The sequence below is a fragment of the Neoarius graeffei genome, chromosome 5 (genome assembly GCF_027579695.1).
Source record: "Neoarius graeffei isolate fNeoGra1 chromosome 5, fNeoGra1.pri, whole genome shotgun sequence".
NCBI classification, from domain to species: Eukaryota; Metazoa; Chordata; class Actinopteri; order Siluriformes; family Ariidae; genus Neoarius; species Neoarius graeffei.
Window position 1 is genome coordinate 75506299 of NC_083573.1, and position 21942 is coordinate 75528240.

The window sequence follows — 21942 nt, forward strand, 5'->3', positions numbered from 1 at the left end:
TAATATATACAGTGGTGCTTGAAAGTTTGTGAACCCTTTAGAATTTTCTATATTTCTGCATAAATATGACCTAAAACATCATCAGATTTTCACACAAGTCCTAAAAGTAGATAAACAGAACCCAGTTAAACAAATGAGACAAAAATATTATACTTGGTCATTTATTTATTGAGGAAAATGATCCAATATTACATATCTGTGAGGGGCAAAAGTATGTGAACCTCTAGGATTAGCAGTTAATTTGAAGGTGAAATTAGAGTCAGGTGTTTTCAATCAAAGGGATGACAATCAGGTGTGAGTGGGCACCCTGTTTTATTTAAAGAACAGGGATCTATCAAAGTCTGATCTTCACAACACATGTTTGTGGAAGTGTATCATGGCACGAACAAAGGAGATTTCTGAGGACCTCAGGAAAAGCGTTGTTGATGCTCATCAGGCTGGAAAAGGTTACAAAACCATCTCTAAAGAGTTTGAATTCAAGACCATTGTTACCCTCCCCAGGTGCGGTTGACGAACAAAAGATCACTCCAAGAGCAAGGCGTGTAATAGTCAGCGAGGTCACAAAGGACCCCAGGGTAACTTCTAAGCAACTGAAGGCCTCTCTCACATTGGCTAATGTTAATGTTCATGAGTCCACCATCAGGAGAACACTGAACAACAATGGTGTGCATGGCAGGGTTGCAAGGAGAAAGCCACTGCTCTCCAAAAAGAACATTGCTGCTTATCTGCAGTTTGCTAAAGATCACGTGGACAAGCCAGAAGGCTATTGGAAAAATGTTTTGTGGATGGATGAGACCAAAATAGAACTTTTTGGTTTAAATGAGAAGCGTTATGTTTGGAGAAAGGAAAACACTGCATTTCAGCATAAGAACCTTATCCCATCTGTGAAACATGGTGGTGGTAGTATCATGGTTTGGGCCTGTTTTGCTGCATCTGGGCCAGGACGGCTTGCCATCATTGATGGAACAATGAATTCTGAATTATACCAGTGAATTCTAAAGGAAAATGTCAAGACATCTGTCCATGAACTGAATCTCAAGAGAAGGTGGGTCATGCAGCAAGACAACAACCCTAAGCACACAAGTCGTTCTACCAAAGAATGGTTAAAGAAGAATAAAGTTAATGTTTTGGAATGGCCAAGTCAAAGTCCTGACCTTAATCCAATCGAAATGTTGTGGAAGGACATGAAGCGAGCAGTTCATGTGAGGAAACCCACCAACATCCTAGAGTTGAAGCTGTTCTGTACGGAGGAATGGGCTAAAATTCCTCCAAGCCGGTGTGCAGGACTGATCAACAGTTACCGGAAACTTTTAATTGCAGTTATTGCTGCACAAGGGGGTCACACCAGATACTGAAAGCAAAGGTTCACATACTTTTGCCACTCACAGATATGTAATATTGGATCATTTTCCTCAATAAATAAATGATCAAGTATAATATTTTTGTCTCATTTGTTTAACTGGGTTCTCTTTATCTACTTTTAGGACTTGTGTGAAAATCTGATGATGTTTTAAGGCAAGGCAAGGCAAGTTTATTTATATAGCATATTTCATACACAGTGGCAGTTCAATGTGCTTTACAGAAGTAAAAGCAAAACAGTAAACAATAGAGAATAAAATTACATAAAATAAATGGGAAGAAATATAATAAGAATTAAACAATAGTAGAAATAAAATAATAAAATGAAGTAGAAGTTCAAATAGGGGGAGAAAAAAAAACCCAGCAGAATAAAATAGAATAAAAGTTTAGTAAAATTTGAAACATGCAGAGACTGTAAAAGTAAAGATTATAAAAAATGTAAAGAAGACAATATTAATTATTTAACAGAAAGCATCTGAGAACAGCTTGGTCTTTAACCTAGATTTGAAGCTGCCAACAGCAGGAGCATTTTTAATGTCCTCTGGCAGTTGGTTCCATAGCTGTACTGCATAGTAGCTAAAAGCTGCTTCACCATACTTTGTTTTAACAACAGGTTTTAATAGTAAATTTTTCTGTTTTGATCTGGTAGATCTGATTGGGTTAGGCTGCTGCAACATATCAGAGGTAATTGGGCCCTGTACCATTTAGAGATTTGTACACCAGCAGCAATGCTTTAAAGTCAATTCTGTAGCTTACTGGAAGCCAGTGAAGGGACCTTAAAATTGGAGTAATGTACTCTGTTCTTTTTGTTCGTGTGAGAACCCTAGCCGCATGGGCGCAGATAGAGGGGGGGACGGGGGGGATTCGTCCCACCCAGATTTAAATTCACCTCATTTGGTCCCCCCCACTTATAGGGAGGAAAAAACGTCTATGCTGTCTTTCTTTGCATAAGGCAAACCTCACGGAAAAATCAAAAGACTAATTACTAGGGCTGCACAATTAATCGAATTTAATCAAAAATCGCGATTTTGGCTGCCACGATTAAATTAAATGAAAATCGCGATTTATTTCCATTTAAAATGCGAGCTCTGCTGCATATCTGATCAAGCACTTTGACCAGTACTCCGCCAAACCATTAGGGGGCGAACCGACGCATGTAAGGTTTCATTACTCCGCCTAAATAAGCAAGCAAGCCAAGTGCGCAGAGCTTCAGTGCAGCGGTATCTTCAAGGGGTGATAGCGTGAGAGTAGGTAACAGATTGAGGTGAGAGAAAAGCTAACTATGTCGGAACAACAGACTATTTAGCGCTGGAGGCAATGTTGTGACCTGCCTTCGCTCATGTTTAAAGCCAGAGCATGTTGATAGGCTGGTCTTTCTAGCTAAAAACTTGTAGGCCTCAGTATAATGCTATGTAATTGTTGCAACTGAGTTTTCAGTTCCTTCATCCTTTGGTAATTTCTTGGATAAATTTCATTTATTTGTCATTTGGAAATCAGAATTTCTCTTTTAAATTTCATTCTGCACTGAAAGCTGTTCATATTGTTTGTTTGAATATAGTGAAATAAAATTTAAGTGATTTCCCTAACATCAAGAATAATCGTGATTTAATAATCGTGATTACAATTTTGATCAAGATAATCGTGATTATCATTTTTTCCATAATCGTGCAGCCCTACTAATTACCATTCGGTTTATTGAGGTGCACAGCAGTACATACATAGTTGCAACAACTCACATAAAACAAAACAAAGACTGATATTCGGTTGGTTGAGCTGCGCAGACTGCACAGGTTGCGAGCTCGAGCTTGGTTGCTATGGTTACCCACAACAAGTTTGACAGGCATATCAGGGACAGCTCCTAGTTCAGGACCCCAACACGGCATGATGAAGGGTGCCAAACCGAAAAGGCAGAAAACGATTGCATCGTTTTTTCAAAAAACAACGACTGTAAGTAAACTGTGCCTTACTTTATCATATCACCTTGCAATTTTTTGATAGTCTGTTCAAAGTAATGTCGTAGTGAAAGTAAAATCGTACGGAGTAGAGATGCCTTTCTGGTAGCCTCCTTCTTTCGGTGGTAGCCTGTAGATACAGTGCTCAGAAGGCAGTTTTAAGGGCATCAGAGTATATTCCTCACACAACACATGTTGGGGTTGGTTTGCTGGCAGCTTTGTCCCCCCCAGTTCAAAAAACGTATCTGCGCCCCTGCCTAGCCGCTGCATTTTGAACCAGCTGAAGTCGTTTGATGGTCTTTTTTGGCAGGCCTGTGAAAAGGCCATTGCAGTAATCAACCTTACTAGAGATGAAGGCATGGATAAGTTTTTCCAGATCATTTTTTGACATAAGTCCTCTTAGTTTGGAAATGTTTTTTAGGTGATAAAATGCCGTTTTAGTGATTGCTTTCATGTGACTGTCAAAGTTTAGCTCGCTGTCAATGAAAACACCAAGATTTTTAACCATTTCTTTAGTTTTAATCCCTTTTGTGTCAAGAATAGTGGTAATCCTGAGTCTTTTCATCTTTTTTTCCAAATAGAATTACTTCTGTTTTATCTGTGTTCAGCTGAAGAAAATTTTGAGACATCCAGTTGTTGATTTGATCGATACACTGGTAGAGACATTCAAGGGGGGCATAATCATTAGGTGATAAAGCAAAATAAATTTGGGTGTCATCTGCATAGCAGTGATACAACATTGAATTGTTATTGATAATTTGCCCAAGTGGGAGCATATAAAGGTTGAAAAGTAATGGTCCAAGAATCGACCCCTGGGGGACACCACAGGTCAAGGACATTGACGTTGAGGAACAATTTCCCATGGTAACAAAGAAGCTTCTATCTTTTAAGTATGAATTTAACCAATTGATAACTTTACCAGTCAATCCAACCCAGTGTTCAAGTCGATATAGCAGTATGTTGTGATCAACAGTATCAAAAGCTGCACTGAGGTCCAGTAATACCAGGACCGATGTTTTGCCTGCATCAGTAAGACGTATGTCATTTATAACTTTAATCAGCGCTGTTTCAGTGCTATGATTGGCACGAAATCCTGACTGAAAATTATCAAAACGGCTGTTTGATATCAAGAAGGCAGTTAATTGATTGAAGACAATTTTTTCAAGGATTTTCCCAATGAATGGTAAATTTGATATTGGCCTGTAGTTATTTAATACTGAAGGATCCAGATTATTTTTTTTAAGTAGGGGCTTTACAATGGCTTTTTTCAGGGACACAGGAACAACACCAGTCTCTAGGGATGTATTTATAATTTGAAGCACATCTGTAATTATAAGATGAAGAACAGACTTAAAAAAGTTGGTGGGCAGAATGTCCAATTCAGATGTTGAGGAACTGAGATTTTGTACAGTTTTTTCAAGAGTCTCATAATCAATTAAACAAAATTCTGACATTGTGTTGAAGTTATCTATCTGTGTCATTGGTGATTGCAGTTTTTCAATTTTTTGCAACTGAGATATATTATGAGCAATATTCTGCCGTATTTTATCAATTTTACCTTTGAAGAAGGATGCAAACTTAAGTCATATTTATACAGAAATACAGAAAATTCTAAAGGGTTCACAAACTTTCAAGCACCACTATATATATATATATATATATATATATATATATATATATATATATATATATATATATAAAACAAAACAACAAAATAACACTGACCGAAGCTGCTTGCTTTCGGACCTGGTTGATCATCTCCTTTATCTCAGACAGGTTCCTGCTCAAGTTCTCTCCCAGCAACTTCAGGGGTTGTAACCTGTCAAAGAGTCTCTCTGTACGCAACTGAGCCTCTTTTAGCTTAGATTCAGCTGCACTGGCTAATAAAAGAGAGCAATAATTAACTGAATAAACGCAGAACTGTGTTGTATACTGAGGGTTTGTACGTTATATGAATAATGAAATAAACAATATAGGAACTCACCAGTGTCCTCAGAGTCTTTAACCATCTTAGTAACAGTACTAGCGCTGTTTCTGGCTGAGCTCACAGCTGAAGATGATGCCTTTAGCTTTATGCGGTAGTCCTCCAAACGCTCTAGAGCTTTCTGTAATGAGGCATTGGCTTTGGCTGCTTGCTGCTTTGCCTCCAGAACTTGCTCTCTATTTCCTGCACAAAGAGAAGTACTGACTCAGATAACATGTTAAGATTATAATACATAAATGTTAAGATTTAAAATAATGAGAATCGAGCTGCTGTATTTGTGTTTGTATTAATAAGTTCGCATGTTTAAGTTTGTACTAATAGTAGTGTCAGTAGACAACAGGAATATACACAGCATTAGTCAGAGAGGCAGGCCCTGACATTGTGGTTATGTTTGTAATGCCTACGGAGACTCACCACCGGGCAGGTTCTCCAGGTTGATCAGAGCCTCAGGGAGCAGCCGAGAGAAGTTGTGCACACTCGCTCTGACTCCGCTGAGCTTGCTATTTACAGCACTGACGTTCAATACAAGCCCTGAGAAATGAGACAAACATAAATAAGATATAACCAGAATATATGGATTCATTTAGATTTCTGTTGTATAGTCATTTGTATATCTGTGTGTGTGTGTGTGTGTGTGTGTGTGTGTGTGTGTGTGTGTGTGTCCACTAACCTTCAGTGTACTTATTCAAATCTACACTTTCATTTAGAAACTTTAAGATTCTCTGCACGGCTTGTTTGCCCAGTTCAGTTAAGGACCCGTTTGAATGTAACGTCTTTTTGGAAAAGTGGTAAAAACAAAACAAAAAAAAGCAATGTGACACTGAGTTCTTTTAAAACTAGATGAACAACCAAGATTGAAATAAATGTTTAAGATTTATTCCACAAAACTCAAACGTGTGTTGGATTGACTCACCAGGTTAAGAGCATAACTAGCATTCTGATTGACTGACAGTGCCACATCTTCAGCCTGTTGGATCTTGGCACTGACATCAGAGATTCCCCGAAAAGTGGTGGTGGCATTCAGTGATGCTTCTCTAACCTCAGACAAAGTACTGCACAACAACAAAAAACATATCACAGCCACTGCATAATGGCTTTTATTCTATCCACATTCACTGGATATGTGCAATCGCACGCTCTGATTGGCTACTCTACTACTAGGATATCAGTTCATATACTATGAGTCGAGAAAAACAAAATGGCGGAGCATGTTATTGAACCGTCCGAAGATGAAATAAAAAATCTACTCGAAAACGAAACCCCAAAAATTGTAATCAAGTATTTAAAAGAAACAGAAATTACTAAAAGAATACAGTGCTTTGCAAAAGTACCGTATTCATACCCCTTGAACTTTTTCACATTTTTCCACCTTACAACCACGAACTTAAAAGTTTTTTATTGAGATTAAAATTTTGAAGACCATTTACCATTTTCATTTCACTTCACAATTATGTGCTACTCTGTGTTGGTCTATCACATAAAATCTCAATAAAAAACTTTTAAGCTCGTGGTTGTAAGGTGGAAAAATGTGAAAAAGTTCAAGGGGTATGAATACTTTTGCAAGGCACTGTATACCCTGTGTCCAAAATCGCTCACTCGTTCACTACTCCCTACTCCCTATACAGGGAATTACTATATAGAGGACTATATAGTGAGCTCATTGGTAAAATGAAAAACAAAAAACAAAAAACACCGCTTTCGGACACTAGTCCGTCGCGCTGGTATTTACGTCATTACTGTCGTACAATTAAAACGTGCCAGATCAGTCAACTGGTGGGTTTTCAAAATAATAAACACATGCATGTATTTTTGTGATAAATCCATATTACACTGAGCGCATTTCCCACATTAATCAATACAAAGTACCTGCATCTTTCAGTTCTTTTAAATCAAGGCTGAATACTTTCTTCTTTGCCGCTGCCTTTTATTAAACCAAATTTGAGGCTTTTAATTTGATTTCTTTCAGCGCAACCGCAATGTATGATGGGATAGATCGCTTTGGTTAGTGACCATCGGTTGTACTCTACTTTTTGTGATGCATTGTGGGATACTTTGAGTGCACGATATAGGGTGTAATAATGCTCACGATTGTTTCAGACAGCACTACAAAATGGCGACCTCACTATATAGTGCCTTATATAGTGAGTAGGGAGTGATTTCGGACACAGGAAAAGTGTCGTCCCCCCCCAAAAAAAATATCTCCTGTTCCACACTCCAGTTCAGTCGGTGGCGGTAATGTACCTAAAAAAAAAACCTAAAGAAGAAGAAACGCACACCCCCATCACCACCACCCCCCAAAAATACAAAAAAAGCAACAAAATATGGAATAAAAGCATTTGATGGTAAGAGCATATCTTTTTTTTAATTTTTCAAGAATTATTATTCACAAATTGCTACTGTCATTTCGCAGGATTGTTTACATTCTAAGCGGGAATGATTTTGTTGGATGTTTTGTATAAAGTTTTTATTTATCAAATTTGCAAAAAATAAAAAAAAGTGCTCTGTTTCTCAAAATCCAGTGAATGTGGATAGAATAAAACAGTTACTCCATTCAGTCTCATCGTACATGGCTTAGGCCACACCAATTCGATTTGTTGGTTCTCTGAATCGCCGCTTGAAAAAAATGCAAAATGAAAAAAAAAAATCGAAATCAACTGCAGGTTGAGGTCACGTGACGTCGAAAACAAATCAAATCGCCCCTTTCACTTTAGATAAAGACTTGTGGAAGAAACATGCCTGTGGAGGGGAATCCTGCAAAGCCTGTTTGTGATTGTTAGGATATTCAGCGAACAGAAGCGTAAAATCTTTGACAGATGTGTCGAAATTCAAGAGGGGGAAAACTTTGCACAGTTGTACTCAAGATGCCGTGAGCTTGTTACCCTGCGATGTGCCAGCTTGGACAACAACTCTGTGGAGGTGGGTTTGATTTATATATTTCATTGATTGATTGATGTGAGGGGCGGCGGCACGGTGGTGTAGTGGTTAGCGCTGTCGCCTCACAGCAAGAAGGTCCGGGTTCGAGCCCCGTGGCCGGCGAGGGCCTTTCTGTGTGGAGTTTGCATGTTCTCCCCGTGTCCGCGTGGGTTTCCTCCGGGTGCTCCGGTTTCCCCCACAGTCCAAAGACATGCAGGTTAGGTTAACTGGTGACTCTAAATTGACCGTAGGTGTGAATGTGAGTGTGAATGGTTGTCTGTGTCTATGTGTCAGCCCTGTGATGACCTGGTGACTTGTCCAGGGTGTACCCCGCCTTTCGCCCGTAGTCAGCTGGGATAGGCTCCAGCTTGCCTGCGACCCTGTAGAACAGGATAAAGCGGCTACAGATAATGAGATGAGATGATGTGAAGGGCAAACAAAAAAATCATTCGAAGTATTTAGCCATCAGAAGTAGCCTACTCCTGGTCAAATCTTTTTTTCTGTGCATTGTAGATGTTCAATTGACTGTAATTCAATCGTTTATTTAGCCTATCTGTTTACTGGTTTGCCTGATAAAAGACGTGCAGCCAGAGCTAGTCCTTAATGCATATGGGTGGAAATAAGAAACTATTAAAAGAGCCATATGAAATGTGTAACAATAATGTCTTTGTTTTGTTTCTCTATTATGAAAGCCCTCTATTTCCACCGCTAATTTTAACGTCAGAGCATTTTTTAAATTTTATTTTTATTTTGTGCGCTCGCTTCATATTTTTCCTGAAAAAATCCGAGCACCAACTAATTAAATTGGTGTGGCCTTATAGCCAACTCAATGTTACGTGCCTCGTCAGCTATCAGCTCATGTACAACTTGATTTCGTGGAATAATTATTAATTATATTTGATCCTCATAGATATTATAGATGGGGCAGCACGGTGGTGTAGTGGTTAGCGCTGTCGCCTCACAGCAAGAAGGTCCGGATTCGAGCCCCGTGGCCGATGAGGACCTTTCTGTGCGAAGTTTGCATGTTCTCCCCGTGTCCGCGTGGGTTTCCTCCGGGTGCTCCGGTTTCCCCCACAGTCCAAAGACATGCAGGTTAGGTTAACTGGTGACTCTAAATTGACCGTAGGTGTGAATGTGAGTGTGAATGGTTGTCTGTGTCTATGTGTCGCCCTGTGATGACCTGGCGACTTGTCCAGGGTGTACCCCGCCTTTCGCCCGTAGTCAGCTGGGATAGGCTCCAGCTTGCCTGCGACCCTGTAGAACAGGATAAAGCGGCTACAGATAATGAGATGAGATGTTATCAGTGCAGTTGCAATGAGCTACGTGATCCATGTAACTAGGTAGTTTTTTTTAAGTTTAAAGATTATGCATATACAATAACTTCAAATATCAAACATCACTCTCTCTCGCAGACACACATGGATACACACCTAAAGATTGCCTGTGCTTCTATCCTGAGTGCTTGGGTGTGGTCCTCTGCTCGGTACACTAACTGTAGTGCATCTCTTTTGGTCAGCTCCATCACTAGAGTGTCCACATGTTTCCTCATAGTGGGACTCCACTGCAGCAGCTCCTCTTTCGCCTCCTCCAGCCTCTGATTAACCAGTGACAAACACCAACGCCATACACCAACATTCGACCGACATCATGTGCCTTCATACTCAAAACACCACCCATTAATCAATCACATTAGACATTAGCTTTAAATTCTGCAAAACTAGATACATTAGATCACAATAGATTATTGGGAGTACTATATTCTTTGCAATAGTTGCTGCATAAAGGTTCTAGTAATTGAACGTAACAGTAAAATATCCAGACTCACCGCTGTGAGATTGCGCATGTCTTCAGCAATGTGGAGTGCATCAGTCAAAAAATCCTGAGCTTCTTCCAGATGTGCCTCCACTGACTGATTCTGACTGCTCAAATTATGCCTCAAAGTCTGTTGAAACATTTCATGTACCATGACTTTACATGACAATAAAATAGTTCTTTTATTGAGAATCCCATCCTAATAAACAGCCAAGCATCTGAACAAATGCCTGCCCATCTCAAGAGAACCACTCACCTGGTATGCCTCCAAACTGATGTGGATATTCATCAGATGATGTTCTGTGTGATTATTGCGATTCCTGGCTGTGTTCAGGAGCTCCTGGACATCCTGGAGATACTGGTGATGCCTGGCTAGGTTAGTGGAGATGTTGTGCTTCAGAGTCTCGGTTTGATCGGAGGGTTCCACTATTTCTTTTTGCACGCTGTCGAGCACCATGACTGCAGCACTGCAAACATATTATGCATTTAAACAATGAATAATCCAGCTTTAGTATGCTGTACATTATTTTCTTTTTACGATTTTTAATGACTCATGCAGCTAATCGTATTCTAAGCTATATGCTAGCTAATGTTAGTGAATCAACAAATTGTAATACACATACCGGTAATACCGTGGTAAAGCATGTTAAATAATAGTGCTGTAGTACTTAAGACCGGTTTTTTTGAAGGTCTCGGTCTCATCTCCGAACCGACCACATTTCCACTCTATCTTGTCTCGGTCTCGGATATAGAAGACTCCGGATTTTATTTCAAGACCGGTCAAGACCACAACTGCGGGGATTTCACTAAATTGCCTGTGCATTGTCTGATTTATTTGTTAACATCATTACTGTGATTAGATGTAAAATTTCCTGCTTCAAATGCAACATTTCATTGCTAAAGCCTAGGTCACAACCGGACGTACGATTTTTTGGCCGTGCGATTTTTGGCATTTCCCAAATCGCTGCGATTTTTTTTGTTCGTGGAGAAAGACACACGTTGGCCTTAAGTATGTCTTGCAACCTGAAAAAATGTAAGCGCCTGTAGAGTTTGTTTGACATGACAAAGAACCTCTGCGGCCGGTCTGCGGCCAGTCTATGGCTCGAAAATCAGCACGTCACACGCGCGCCCTCCATGCATTTTTTGCTCATAGACCGGCCGTAGGAGCACGTACGGCCGGTTGTGACCGAGGCTTAATTTGAAATGTTAACGGTCCTGTTTTTTGTCCTGTTAACGGCTGTCACCGCTCCCCACCCCCTTCACACCCACTGGTCAGGTCCTGGTCTTAACTCGGTCTCGAGCCCTGCCTTCATCTTGGTCTTGACTTGATCTCAACTCCTCAAAGTTTTGGTCTTGTCTTGGTCTCAATACACTTTGTTCTTGGTCATGGCTTAGTCTCGGTTTAGGCGGTCTTGACGACAACACTACTAAAGGGGAACTGAAGGCAAATTTTTTAGCATAAAATTCTATTTATCTCATTTTATTAAATATAGGAATGCATTTTTGATAGCTATTTTGTCACTGCTATAGCAAGTTATGAGTGTTTGAAATATGCTCTGTAATATATCAGTCCATATGTCAAAGCAATGGCCGTAAACGAGATTCGTTGAGACCTGTGTGAGACATCGTAGGACGGAAGTAAAATCTCATCTCATCTCATTATCTCTAGCCGCTTTATCCCTCCACAGGGTCGCAGGCAAGCTGGAGCCTATCCCAGCTGACTACGGGCGAAAGGCGGGGTACACCCTGGACAAGTCGCCAGGTCATCACAGGGCTGACACATAGACACAGACAACCATTCACACTCACATTCACACCTATGGTCAATTTAGAGTCACCAGTTAACCTAACCTGCATGTCTTTGGACTGTGGGGGAAACCGGAGCACCCGGAGGAAACCCACGCGGACACGGGGAGAACATGCAAACTCCACACAGAAAGGCCCTCGCCGGCCACGGGGATCGAACCCAGGACCTTCTTGCTGTGAGGCGACAGCGCTAACCACTACACCACCGTGCCACCCCGGAAGTAAAATGTACAGCGGAAATCAAAGTGACCGACACCTGCCAACGTTCCCTGTGTCTGAAATCGCTCACTCATTCACTACTCCCTACTCCCTATACAGGGAATTACTAGATAGAGGACTATATAGTGAGCTCATTGGTAAAATGGAAAAAAAAATGCTTTTGGACACTAGTTCGTCGTGCTGTTATTTACGTCATTGCTGTCGTACAATTAAAACATGCCAGATCAGTCGGCTGGTGGGTTTTCAAAATAATAAACACATGCATGTATTTGTGATAAATCCATATTACACTGAGCGCATTTCCCACATTAATCAATACAAAGTACCTGCATCTTTCAGTTTTTTTAAATCAAGGCTGAATATATTCTTCTTTGCTGCTGACTTTTATTAAATCAAATTTGAGACTTTTAATTTGATTTCTTTCAGCGTGACCACAATGCATGATGGGATATATTGCTTTGGTTAGTGACCATCGGTTGTACACTACTTTTCGTGATGCATTGTGGGATACTTTGAGCGCACTATATAGGGTATAAATAAGCCTCACTAAGGTTTCGGACAGCACTAGAAAATGGCGTCCTCACTATATAGTGCCCTATATTAGATTGGATTAGATAAAACTTTATTGATCCCTTTGGGAGGGTTCCCTTAGGGAAATTAAGATTCCAGCAGCATCATTACAGATAAACAGAGAAAAGAAATAGAGAAAACTTCTAGATAAATTAAAATAAATTAAGTATTTACCTATACAAATATATAAAAATAATAAGATATGGGGAAGAGAGGAAGGGGGAGGGGGGAAGGAGGGGAAAAAAAGGTGGGGATAAGGGGGGCAGTAGGAGAGATATTGCACTTTATATTGCACATTGTCCAGTATTGCTTATTGTTAGGCTGGGCTACTGCTCCTTCCCGTCCTCTGTCCTCCTGTTCCCCCTCCTCTCCCCCAGAGAGGAGTTGTACAGTCTGATGGCGTGAGGGACAAAGGAGTTTTTGAGTCTGTTAGTCCTGCACTTGGGAAGGAGCATTCTGTCACTGAACAGGCTCCTCTGGTTGCTGATGATGGTGTGCAGAGGGTGACTGGCATTGTCCATGATGTTCAGTAGCTTGTCCATGATGTTCAGTAGCTTGTCCATAGACCTCTTCTCTGCCACCGTCACCAGAGAGTCCAGCTTCATGCCGACCACAGAGCCGGCCCACCTGATCAGTTTGTCCAGCCTGGATGTGTCCTTCTTGGATGTGCTGCCCCCCCAGCACACCACGGTGTAAAACAGGACACTGGTGACCACAGACTGATAGAACATCCACAGGAGTTTCCTGCAGATGTTAAAGGACCGCATCCTCCTAAGGAAGTACAGCCTGCTCTGTCCCTTCCTGTATAAGTGATTGGTGTTGCAAGTCCAGTCCAGCTTGCTGTCCAGCTACAGCCCGAGGTACGTGTAGGAATCCACAGCCTCCACCTCGACTCCCTCGATCAGAACTGGTCGTGACCTTGGTCTGGACCTCCCAAAGTCAATGACCAGCTCCTTGGTCTTCGAGGTGTTGAGCTGCAGATGGTTCCTGTTGCACCACACAGCAAAGTCCCTCACCAGGCTCCTATACTCCTCCTCTCTGTTGTCACTGATACACCCAACGATGGCTGTGTCATCGGCAAACTTCTGAATGTGACACAGCTCCGAGTTGTAGCAGAAGTCCACGGTGTACAGGGTGAAGAGAAGAGGGGCCAGCACCGTGCCCTGGGGTGCTCCGGTACTGCTAATCACAGTGTCAGACGTGATGTCCTTCAGCCTGACGTACTGCGGCCCGTCAGTGAGGTAGCTGGAGATCCAGGTGACTAGGCAGGGGTCCACTCGCATCCTGTTCAGTTTGTCCTGAAGCAGTAGGGGCTGGATGGTGTTGAAGGCACTTGAGAAGTCCAAGAAGAGGATCCTCACTGTGCCATTTCCCTTATCCAGATGCGAGTGGGCTCGGTGTAGCAGGTAGAGGATGGCGTCTTCCACACCGACACCTGCCCAGTACAGAAACTGCAGACAGTCCTGGGCATGTTGTACCTGGGGTCTGAGGAGGCTGAGGAAGAGCCGCTCCAACGTCTTCATCAGATGTGACGTGAGTGCTACCGGTCGGAAGTCGTTCAGCTCGCTGGGCCGATTCTTTTTGGGAAATATAGTGAGTAGGGAACGATTTCAGACACAGGGGTTGTCAAAAGACGCGCGTCCTCTTTCGAATGCTGATGTAATCAAGCCAGCAGTTTTGTTTGTTTTGATAGCAATCAGGAAAGTTTGAAAAAAGTAGGCAGTAATCGTCATTTCAACTCGTTTTTGTGCAATATTTCGTTTGGAAAACAGTTTTCAAAATGGCGGCACTGACACCTGGCTGACACTTGACGTTTCAAAGTCTCGCACAAGTCTTGTGAAGATCGCACGGATAAGCAACGCCTACCGTGGACCAAACGAACTAAATTCAACATGGCTAAAAACCGAATAGGCCAATAAGTATAATATTTAACTGGAATTAGTTGCCAATACGAGTCACGATATAAGGTTACTAAAACCGAAAACGTAATTGAATAACACGTTAATTAAGAAATAAAGCAAGTTTAAAAATGACTTCAGTTCTCCTTTAAATAACTTACCTGAGTTCTTCTTCAGCAGTGCTGTTGCTGTTGCCCAAGTTGATGATCCTAATCTTCTCCAACATGGCCTCCATCTGTCCCAGCAGAACAGCACTGTGTCCTTCCTCCATCTCCTCTCTCACTGTCTCATTGAGATTGCTTACCTCCTCTTCCACAACTAAGACCACACCAAGCCATATGAGTGACAGTTCATTTTAACCAGTCATTTGTAAAGAGTGCTGCTTCATCATATACTGTACAGTGGTGCTTGAAAGTTTGTGAACCCTTTAGAATTTTCTATATTTCTGCATAAATATGACCTAAAACATCATCAGATTTTCACACAAGTCCTAAAAGTAGATAAAGAGAACCCAGTTAAACAAATGAGACAAAAATATAATACTTGGTCATTTATTTATTGAGGAAAATGATCCAATATTACATATCTGTGAGTGGTAAAAGTACGTGAACCTCTAGGATTAGCAGTTAATTTGAAGGTGAAATTAGTCAGGTGTTTTCAACCAATGGGATGACAAATCAGGTGTGAGTGGGCTAAGTCATGATGGGATGACAGAGGGGAGGGGGAGGTACTGCATGAGGCAGGGCTCCGGGCCCCCACACACCAACACCAGCCCCCCATAACCTCCGCACAACACGCCCTACCTATCCTATATATGACTGTATATGACAAGAATGTGTGCCTTCTCTAAAGTGTACTGCATTAAAAGAAGAGGGCGTGCAGGGTGAAAACCTGCCCAGATCTCCACCTACACGCCCCCCGCACCCTATATAATCAAAGATATAAGCCTCCTCTAAAATGTATTTGCATTAAAAGAAGCGAGGAGTGCAGCGAAGCACCTACAGTACAGAGGTTTCCCACATGCACTCCTCCCCTGCCCTAGTCTATCATGCTGTTCTTGTTGAAGGTGGGCAAATGGTGTGTGCTTCCTACTGTGTAGAGCATTTAAAAGAGGATAAGGCGCGCTGTGCAATACCAAGAATAGGCAGGTATCAGAGTGCATGCGTGGGGTGGGCGGGGTGCTGAGAGGACCTCGGGACCCTGACCCGAAGGGGAACCCTGACCCATCAACCCTCCCAATGGCACCAACCAACGCCAGTCCCACCTGACAGCCAGACAGGGTAGAGCTGTCCACACCATCCCAGATGCCCAGGTATAACAGGAGTAGATGAAGTGGGGGAGGGAAGACGGTAGCAGAGAGAGGGAGGGAGTGGTGGGAAAAATTAATAAATGAAGTACATAAACAAACAGAGATAAGAGATTCTAGCTTCCATCCTCCTTTTCCTAATATGTATGGCTAAGTATTAACGATTATGGAGGAATATTTGGGTGTGGCGTTGGGACTGGATCTCAGGCACAGAGGGCCAGGTCAAGTCTGTAAAAAGGTGAGGTAAGATGACCAAGGGGAGTGTGTATTCTGAGTGTGGAGTAAGTTGGGAGAGGTATGATTGTCCAATAATATATAATTTGCTAGCAAGTTTTTCCAATGGGTAATGTGGATTGAGTTCTTTGAATTCCAGTTCATGAGGATTGTTTTCTTGGTGAAAGTTAGTGCTACTAGAAGAAATTTATTGTCTGTGGTGTTAAGGTTGGTTCAAGCTGTATCTCCTAGTATGCAGAGGGAAGGGGTTGCTGGGATGTGATGGCCAAGGATAGAGGTGAGTGAATCTGTGACTTTTATCCAGAACCTATGGATCGGGGTGCAATGCCAGACAGCGTGGATGTATGTGTCCGGGGTGTTCCCACTGCATGCTAAACACCCTGTTTTATTTAAAGAACAGGGATCTGTCAAAGTCTGATCTTCACAACACATGTTTGTGGAAGTGTATCATGGCACGAACAAAGGAGATCTCTGAGGACCTCAGAAAAAGCGTTGTTGATGCTCATCAGGCTGGAAAAGGTTACAAAACCATCTCTAAAGAGTTTGGACTCCACCAATCCACAGTCAGACAGATTGTGTACAAATGGAGGAAATTCAAGACCATTGTTCTGCTCCCCAAGAGTGGTCGACCAACAAAGATCACTCCAAGAGCAAGGCGTGTAATAGTCAGCGAGGTCACAAAGGACCCCAGGGTAACATCTAAGCAACTGAAGGCCTCTCTCACATTAGCTAATGTTAATGTTCATGAGTCCACCATCAGGAGAACACTGAACAACAATGGTGTGCATGGCAGGGTTGCAAGGAGAAAGCCACTGCTCTCCAAAAAGAACATTGCTGTTCGTCTGCAGTTTGCTAAAGATCATGTGGACAAGCCAGAAGGCTATTGGAAAAATGTTTTGGGGACGGATGAGACCAAAATATAACTTTTTGGTTTAAATGAGAAGCGTTATGTTTGGAGAAAGGAAAACACTGAATTCCAGCATAAGAACCTTATCCCATCTGTGAAACATGGTGGTGGTAGTATCATGGTTTGGGCCTGTTTTGCTGCATCTGGGCCAGGACGGCTTGCCATCATTGATGGAACAATGAATTCTGAATTATACCAGCGAATTCTAAAGGAAAATGTCAGGACATCTGTCCATGAACTGAATCTCAAGAGAAGGTGGGTCATGCAGCAAGACAATGACCCTAAGCACACAAGTCGTTCTACCAAAGAATGGTTAAAGAAGAATAAAGTTAATGTTTTGGAATGGCCAAGTCAAAGTCCTGACCTTAATCCAATCGAAATGTTGTGGAAGGACCTGAAGCGAGCAGTTTATGTGAGGAAACCCACCAACATCCCAGAGCTGAAGTTGTTCTGTACGGAGGAACGGGCTAAAATTCCTCCAAGCCGGTGTGCAGGACTGATCAACAGTTACCGGAAACGTTTAGTTGCAGTTATTGCTGCACAAGGGGGTCACACCAGATACTGAAAGCAAAAGTTCGCATACTTTTGCCACTCACAGATATGTAATATTGAATCATTTTCCTCAATAAATAAATGACCAAATATTATAATTTTTGTCTCATTTGTTTAACTGGGTTCTCTTTATCTACTTTTAGGACTTGTGTGAAAATCTGATGATGTTTTAGGTCATATTTATGCAGAAATATAGAAAATTCTAAAGGGTTCACAAACTTTCAAGCACCACTGTACCTCTCTCTGAAAGGTACAGGACTATATAAAAGCCCCTGTCACAACATTTCTAGTGATGAATATAAGGATCATGTACCTTGGATGGCAGTGTGAATGTTAGAAATCAGATCGAGAAGGCCTTTTCCTTGATTTCCCCTCTCTTCAGAAGCCAACAAAACATCTTCCCCAAAAGCAGATATGTTCATCGTCTAAAAATGAAGAAGGAAAGGTGTTGAAAGAGCCACCAGGTATATTTCAATCATCTATCAGATCTACTGTAAGCTGTGGTAGGAAAACCTTTTGTTGCAGTTGATCCATTTGTTCAGTGAGATGTTTTACATCTTCATCTCCCCTGCTCAACTGATAGCTTGAGTTCTGCTCCAATGACAACTTGGTCTATATGAACAGTTATATTTAATGCAGTCATTAGTGTTTTTTTTTTTTAAATACTAAGGTATAATTGTATCCTGCACAGATTGAACACTAACAAACTAGTTGGTATTTATTTCTGATTGGTTAATAATCAGTAACGTGTTCATGATTGTGCGCCTACCTGAAGCTCTTGGGTCTGGTTCTCCAGGCTGATCAGCAGGCTGTATGGAGCCAGAATGACACTACTGAGGTTCAGGGACCGTATCGAGGCCTCTATCGCATCTACATCATCCAGCAGCACCCCAGTACATTCGTCATTGCATGCTGAAGAAAGGATGAGTTAATCATTAGTTAGACTTGGGTTATTTATTTATTTATTTCCGTTTCCGGTTGAGAGTACGCCGTGCACATTCTGGCTGCCGCTTCTCACCGGAGCTTTTTATTTTTATTTTATCTTTTGTTTTTCTTTTTTGTGTTTGTGTAGTTTGATGTTTGCTTTTGTTTGAGTGTTTTTGTCCGACGGTTGTGGTGTAGCTCCAGACCCAGTTTTGGGTGTCGGTTCCCTCCAGGCCTTGGTTTGCCATGGGTGATGCCTGTGCTCTTCGCTATGGACTGCAGTGAGCTCGTTGCTCATTTTAACATCTTGGTTGTCCAGCGCTCTGTGCAGCGGTGCTTTATGGTGGTGTAGTGGTTAGCATGGTCACCTCACAGCAAAGAAGGTTCTGGGTTCGAGCCCAGCAGCCGGCAGAGGCCTTTCTGTGTGGAGTTTACATGTTCTCCCTGTGTTTGCGTGGGGGTGCTCCGGTTTCCCCTACAGTCCAAAGACATGCGGTTAGGTTAATATGGGACGGCCTTGGGCTGAGGTGCCCTTGAGCGAGGCACCTAACTCCCAACTGCTCCCTGGGCGCTGTTATCATAGCTGCCCACTGCTCTGGGTATGTGTGTATGCATGTGTGTGTTCACTGCTTCAGATGGGTTAAATGCAGAGAGGAATTTCACAAGTGTGTGATGAATAAAGTTGTGCGTTCTTTCTTTAGTGCTTGGCGTGATGTTCCGAGCAATGCTGCCTGGTGGCATCGCGGCAGCTGTGCAGGCGGTTTGGGACAGACCAGAGCTCTGCATGGTGGTGCGTCTGTACTCGCTTTGTGGATCCATGGCGTGGTGTTCCGAGTGATGTTGCCTGGCGGCTGTGCTGGCGGTGTGGGACTTGTTTTCGTGCACCTTTTGGTGGAACTGTGGCTGCTACACCATTGGAATGACATCCTGACCTTTATTTGGTGGACTTTTTTTTCCCCTATAATTGTAAAGCGACCTTGGGTTTTGAGAAAGGCGCTATATAAATTGAAATTATTATTACTATTATTATTATTTACATCATTAAACATAAAGGGAGGTTGAAGGCCTTTTTCGGAACTTTAAAGTTTCCTAATAACTTAAAGTGATCCTGAACACAAAAATGTGATTTTAAATGGTTAAATCGTCTTTGATGAGTTCCAGTTATATAAACTGGTGTTCAGATTTCATAAAACAGCACTAAATTACAGGTTTGCACAAAAGCTAATTGTATAAAGGTTATTTGAAGAGTGTAACCTATGAGCACTGTTTGTAATTAAAACCTATTATGACTAAATTATTAGTGGATGAAGTAGTAACCCAGCAAGCTGCCGAACTAAAGTAGATAATTTCATTGAAAGAACCAATAATCTGGCAGTCTTAATCAAGAGTCAATGAAAATACACTAAAATAATATGTTTAGGCATTAATGCCACACATAGTCAGACCATGGTGGTCTGACAATGTGTGTGTCTCAGGATACTCACACACACACTGGTCATCAGTGAGGACGTGCCTGTCTTCGCACTGGTCACACAGATGACCTCTGAACCCAGTCTTGCACTCGCACCTCCCTGTTTGTGCATCACACATGTTGTGCAGCGAGCCGCTCTTGCTGCACCCACACTCCTCACACTTCCCACCTGGCTGTGAGGGGTTACCATAGTAACCCAGTGAACACCTCTCACAATAGCGTCCCTCGTAGCCAGGTTTACAGGCGTTACACAGGAAATCACCAACACCATCCAATACACATGTGGGGCTGAAACTGCACAAATACCACCAAAAGACAGTGCCCTTTATCTGTCATTTATTACTCTTATCATCAACTATTACATCCTTCAAGCATTTCACATGCAACGAGCATTTAATATGAACAGTCATTTAAAGAAATTTGAAACCATTGACATGATTGTACAAAAATACAGTTGAGTTTTTGGGTCTAGGAGTGAGAGTTGTTACCTGTTGCTTTGTAGTGGACAAGCGCAAAGTGAACAATCACTGATGGATCCCTTCACCTGGCCATAATACCCGGGGGCACATATATTACAGTGCTCTCCCACTGTGTGGTGCTGACAGCTCTGATTAAAAAGGAAATAATCAGGAAAAACAGTTCTGTGTATTTCACTATTCATAGAAATAAAAAGATGTTAAATAAAGCAAAAGCTGTACACCTGTAATTGTAACATTGATGTTGTAATAGGTATACAGGCAGTACAATGTTCGAGGGTGAACCGTGATATAGATGACGTAAGTTGTCTTACCAGGCACTCGCCCGTGTCCAGGTCACATGCCAAGCTATGGTTATTACACTGGCAGGGCACACAGGCCTGAATCAGAGGCCTATTCTTGCCCTTCATATTGAGCTCAGATACTCGTTGCCGATAGTAACCTGGAGCACATTCCTACAAAAATACATGCAAGCACATACAGTGATGCTTGAAAGTTTGTGAACCCTTTAGAATTTTCTATATTTCTGCATAAATATGACCCAAAACATCATCAGATTTTCACACAAGTCCTAAAAGTAGATAAAGAGAACCCAGTTAAACAAATGAGACAAAAATATTATACTTGGTCATTTATTTATTGAGGAAAATGATCCAATATTATATATCTGTGAGTGGCAAAAGTATGTGAACCTTTGCTTTCAGTATCTGGTGTGACCCCCCTGTGCAGCAACAACTGCAACTAAACGTTTGCGGTAACTGTTGATCAGTTCTGCACACCGGCTTGGAGGAATTTTAACCCATTCCTCCGGACAGAACAGCTTCAACTCTGGGATGTTGGTGGGTTTCCTCACATGAACTGCTCGCTTCAGGTCCTTTCACAACATTTCGATTGGATTAAGGTCAGGACTTTGACTTGGCCATTCCAAAACATTAACTTTATTCTTCTTTAACCATTCTTTGGTAGAACGACTTGTGTGCTTAGGGTTGTTGTCTTGCTGCATGACCCACCTTCTCTTGAGATTCAGTTCATGGACAGATGTCCTGACATTTTCCTTTAGAATTCGCTGGTATAATTCAGAATTCATTGTTCCATCAATGATGGCAAGCCGTCCTGGCCCAGATGCAGCAAAACAGGCCCAAACCATGATACTACCACCACCATGTTTCACAGATGGGATAAGGTTCTTATGCTGGAATTCAGTGTTTTCCTTTCTCCAAACATGACGCTTCTCATTTAAACCAAAAAGTTCTATTTTGGTCTCATCCGTCCACAAAACATTTTTCCAATAGCCTTCTGGCTTGTCTATGTGATCTTTAGTAAACTGCAGATGAGCAGCAATGTTCTTTTGGAGAGCAGTGGCTTTCTCCTTGCAACCCTGCCATGCACACCATTGTTGTTCAGTGTTCTCCTGATGGTGGACTCATGAACATTAACATTAGCCGATGTGAGAGAGGCCTTCAGTTGCTTAGAAGTTACCCTGGGGTCCTTTGTGACCTTGCTGACTATTACACGCCTTGCTTGGTAGACCACTCCTGAGGGGGGAGAGGCGAAGTGGC

At 42.0% G+C, this 21942-nt stretch overlaps 1 protein-coding gene across 1 annotated transcript in view; it reads right to left on the reverse strand.

Annotated features, from left to right (window-relative positions):
- The window catches only part of lama1 (laminin, alpha 1), a 175236-nt gene that overhangs the window by 27446 nt on the left and 125848 nt on the right, over window positions 1–21942 (reverse strand). The window contains exons 29-43 of the mRNA XM_060922407.1: window positions 20698–20838; window positions 20396–20514; window positions 19921–20201; window positions 18282–18424; window positions 18026–18124; window positions 17826–17937; window positions 14675–14831; window positions 10277–10487; window positions 10034–10150; window positions 9639–9802; window positions 6209–6347; window positions 5966–6068; window positions 5710–5826; window positions 5296–5478; window positions 5037–5191 (exon numbers count right to left, since the gene is read on the reverse strand). Of these exons, the coding sequence (XP_060778390.1) occupies window positions 5037–5191; window positions 5296–5478; window positions 5710–5826; window positions 5966–6068; window positions 6209–6347; window positions 9639–9802; window positions 10034–10150; window positions 10277–10487; window positions 14675–14831; window positions 17826–17937; window positions 18026–18124; window positions 18282–18424; window positions 19921–20201; window positions 20396–20514; window positions 20698–20838 (2241 nt within the window). The remainder of the gene's footprint in view (window positions 1–5036; window positions 5192–5295; window positions 5479–5709; window positions 5827–5965; window positions 6069–6208; window positions 6348–9638; window positions 9803–10033; window positions 10151–10276; window positions 10488–14674; window positions 14832–17825; window positions 17938–18025; window positions 18125–18281; window positions 18425–19920; window positions 20202–20395; window positions 20515–20697; window positions 20839–21942) is intronic.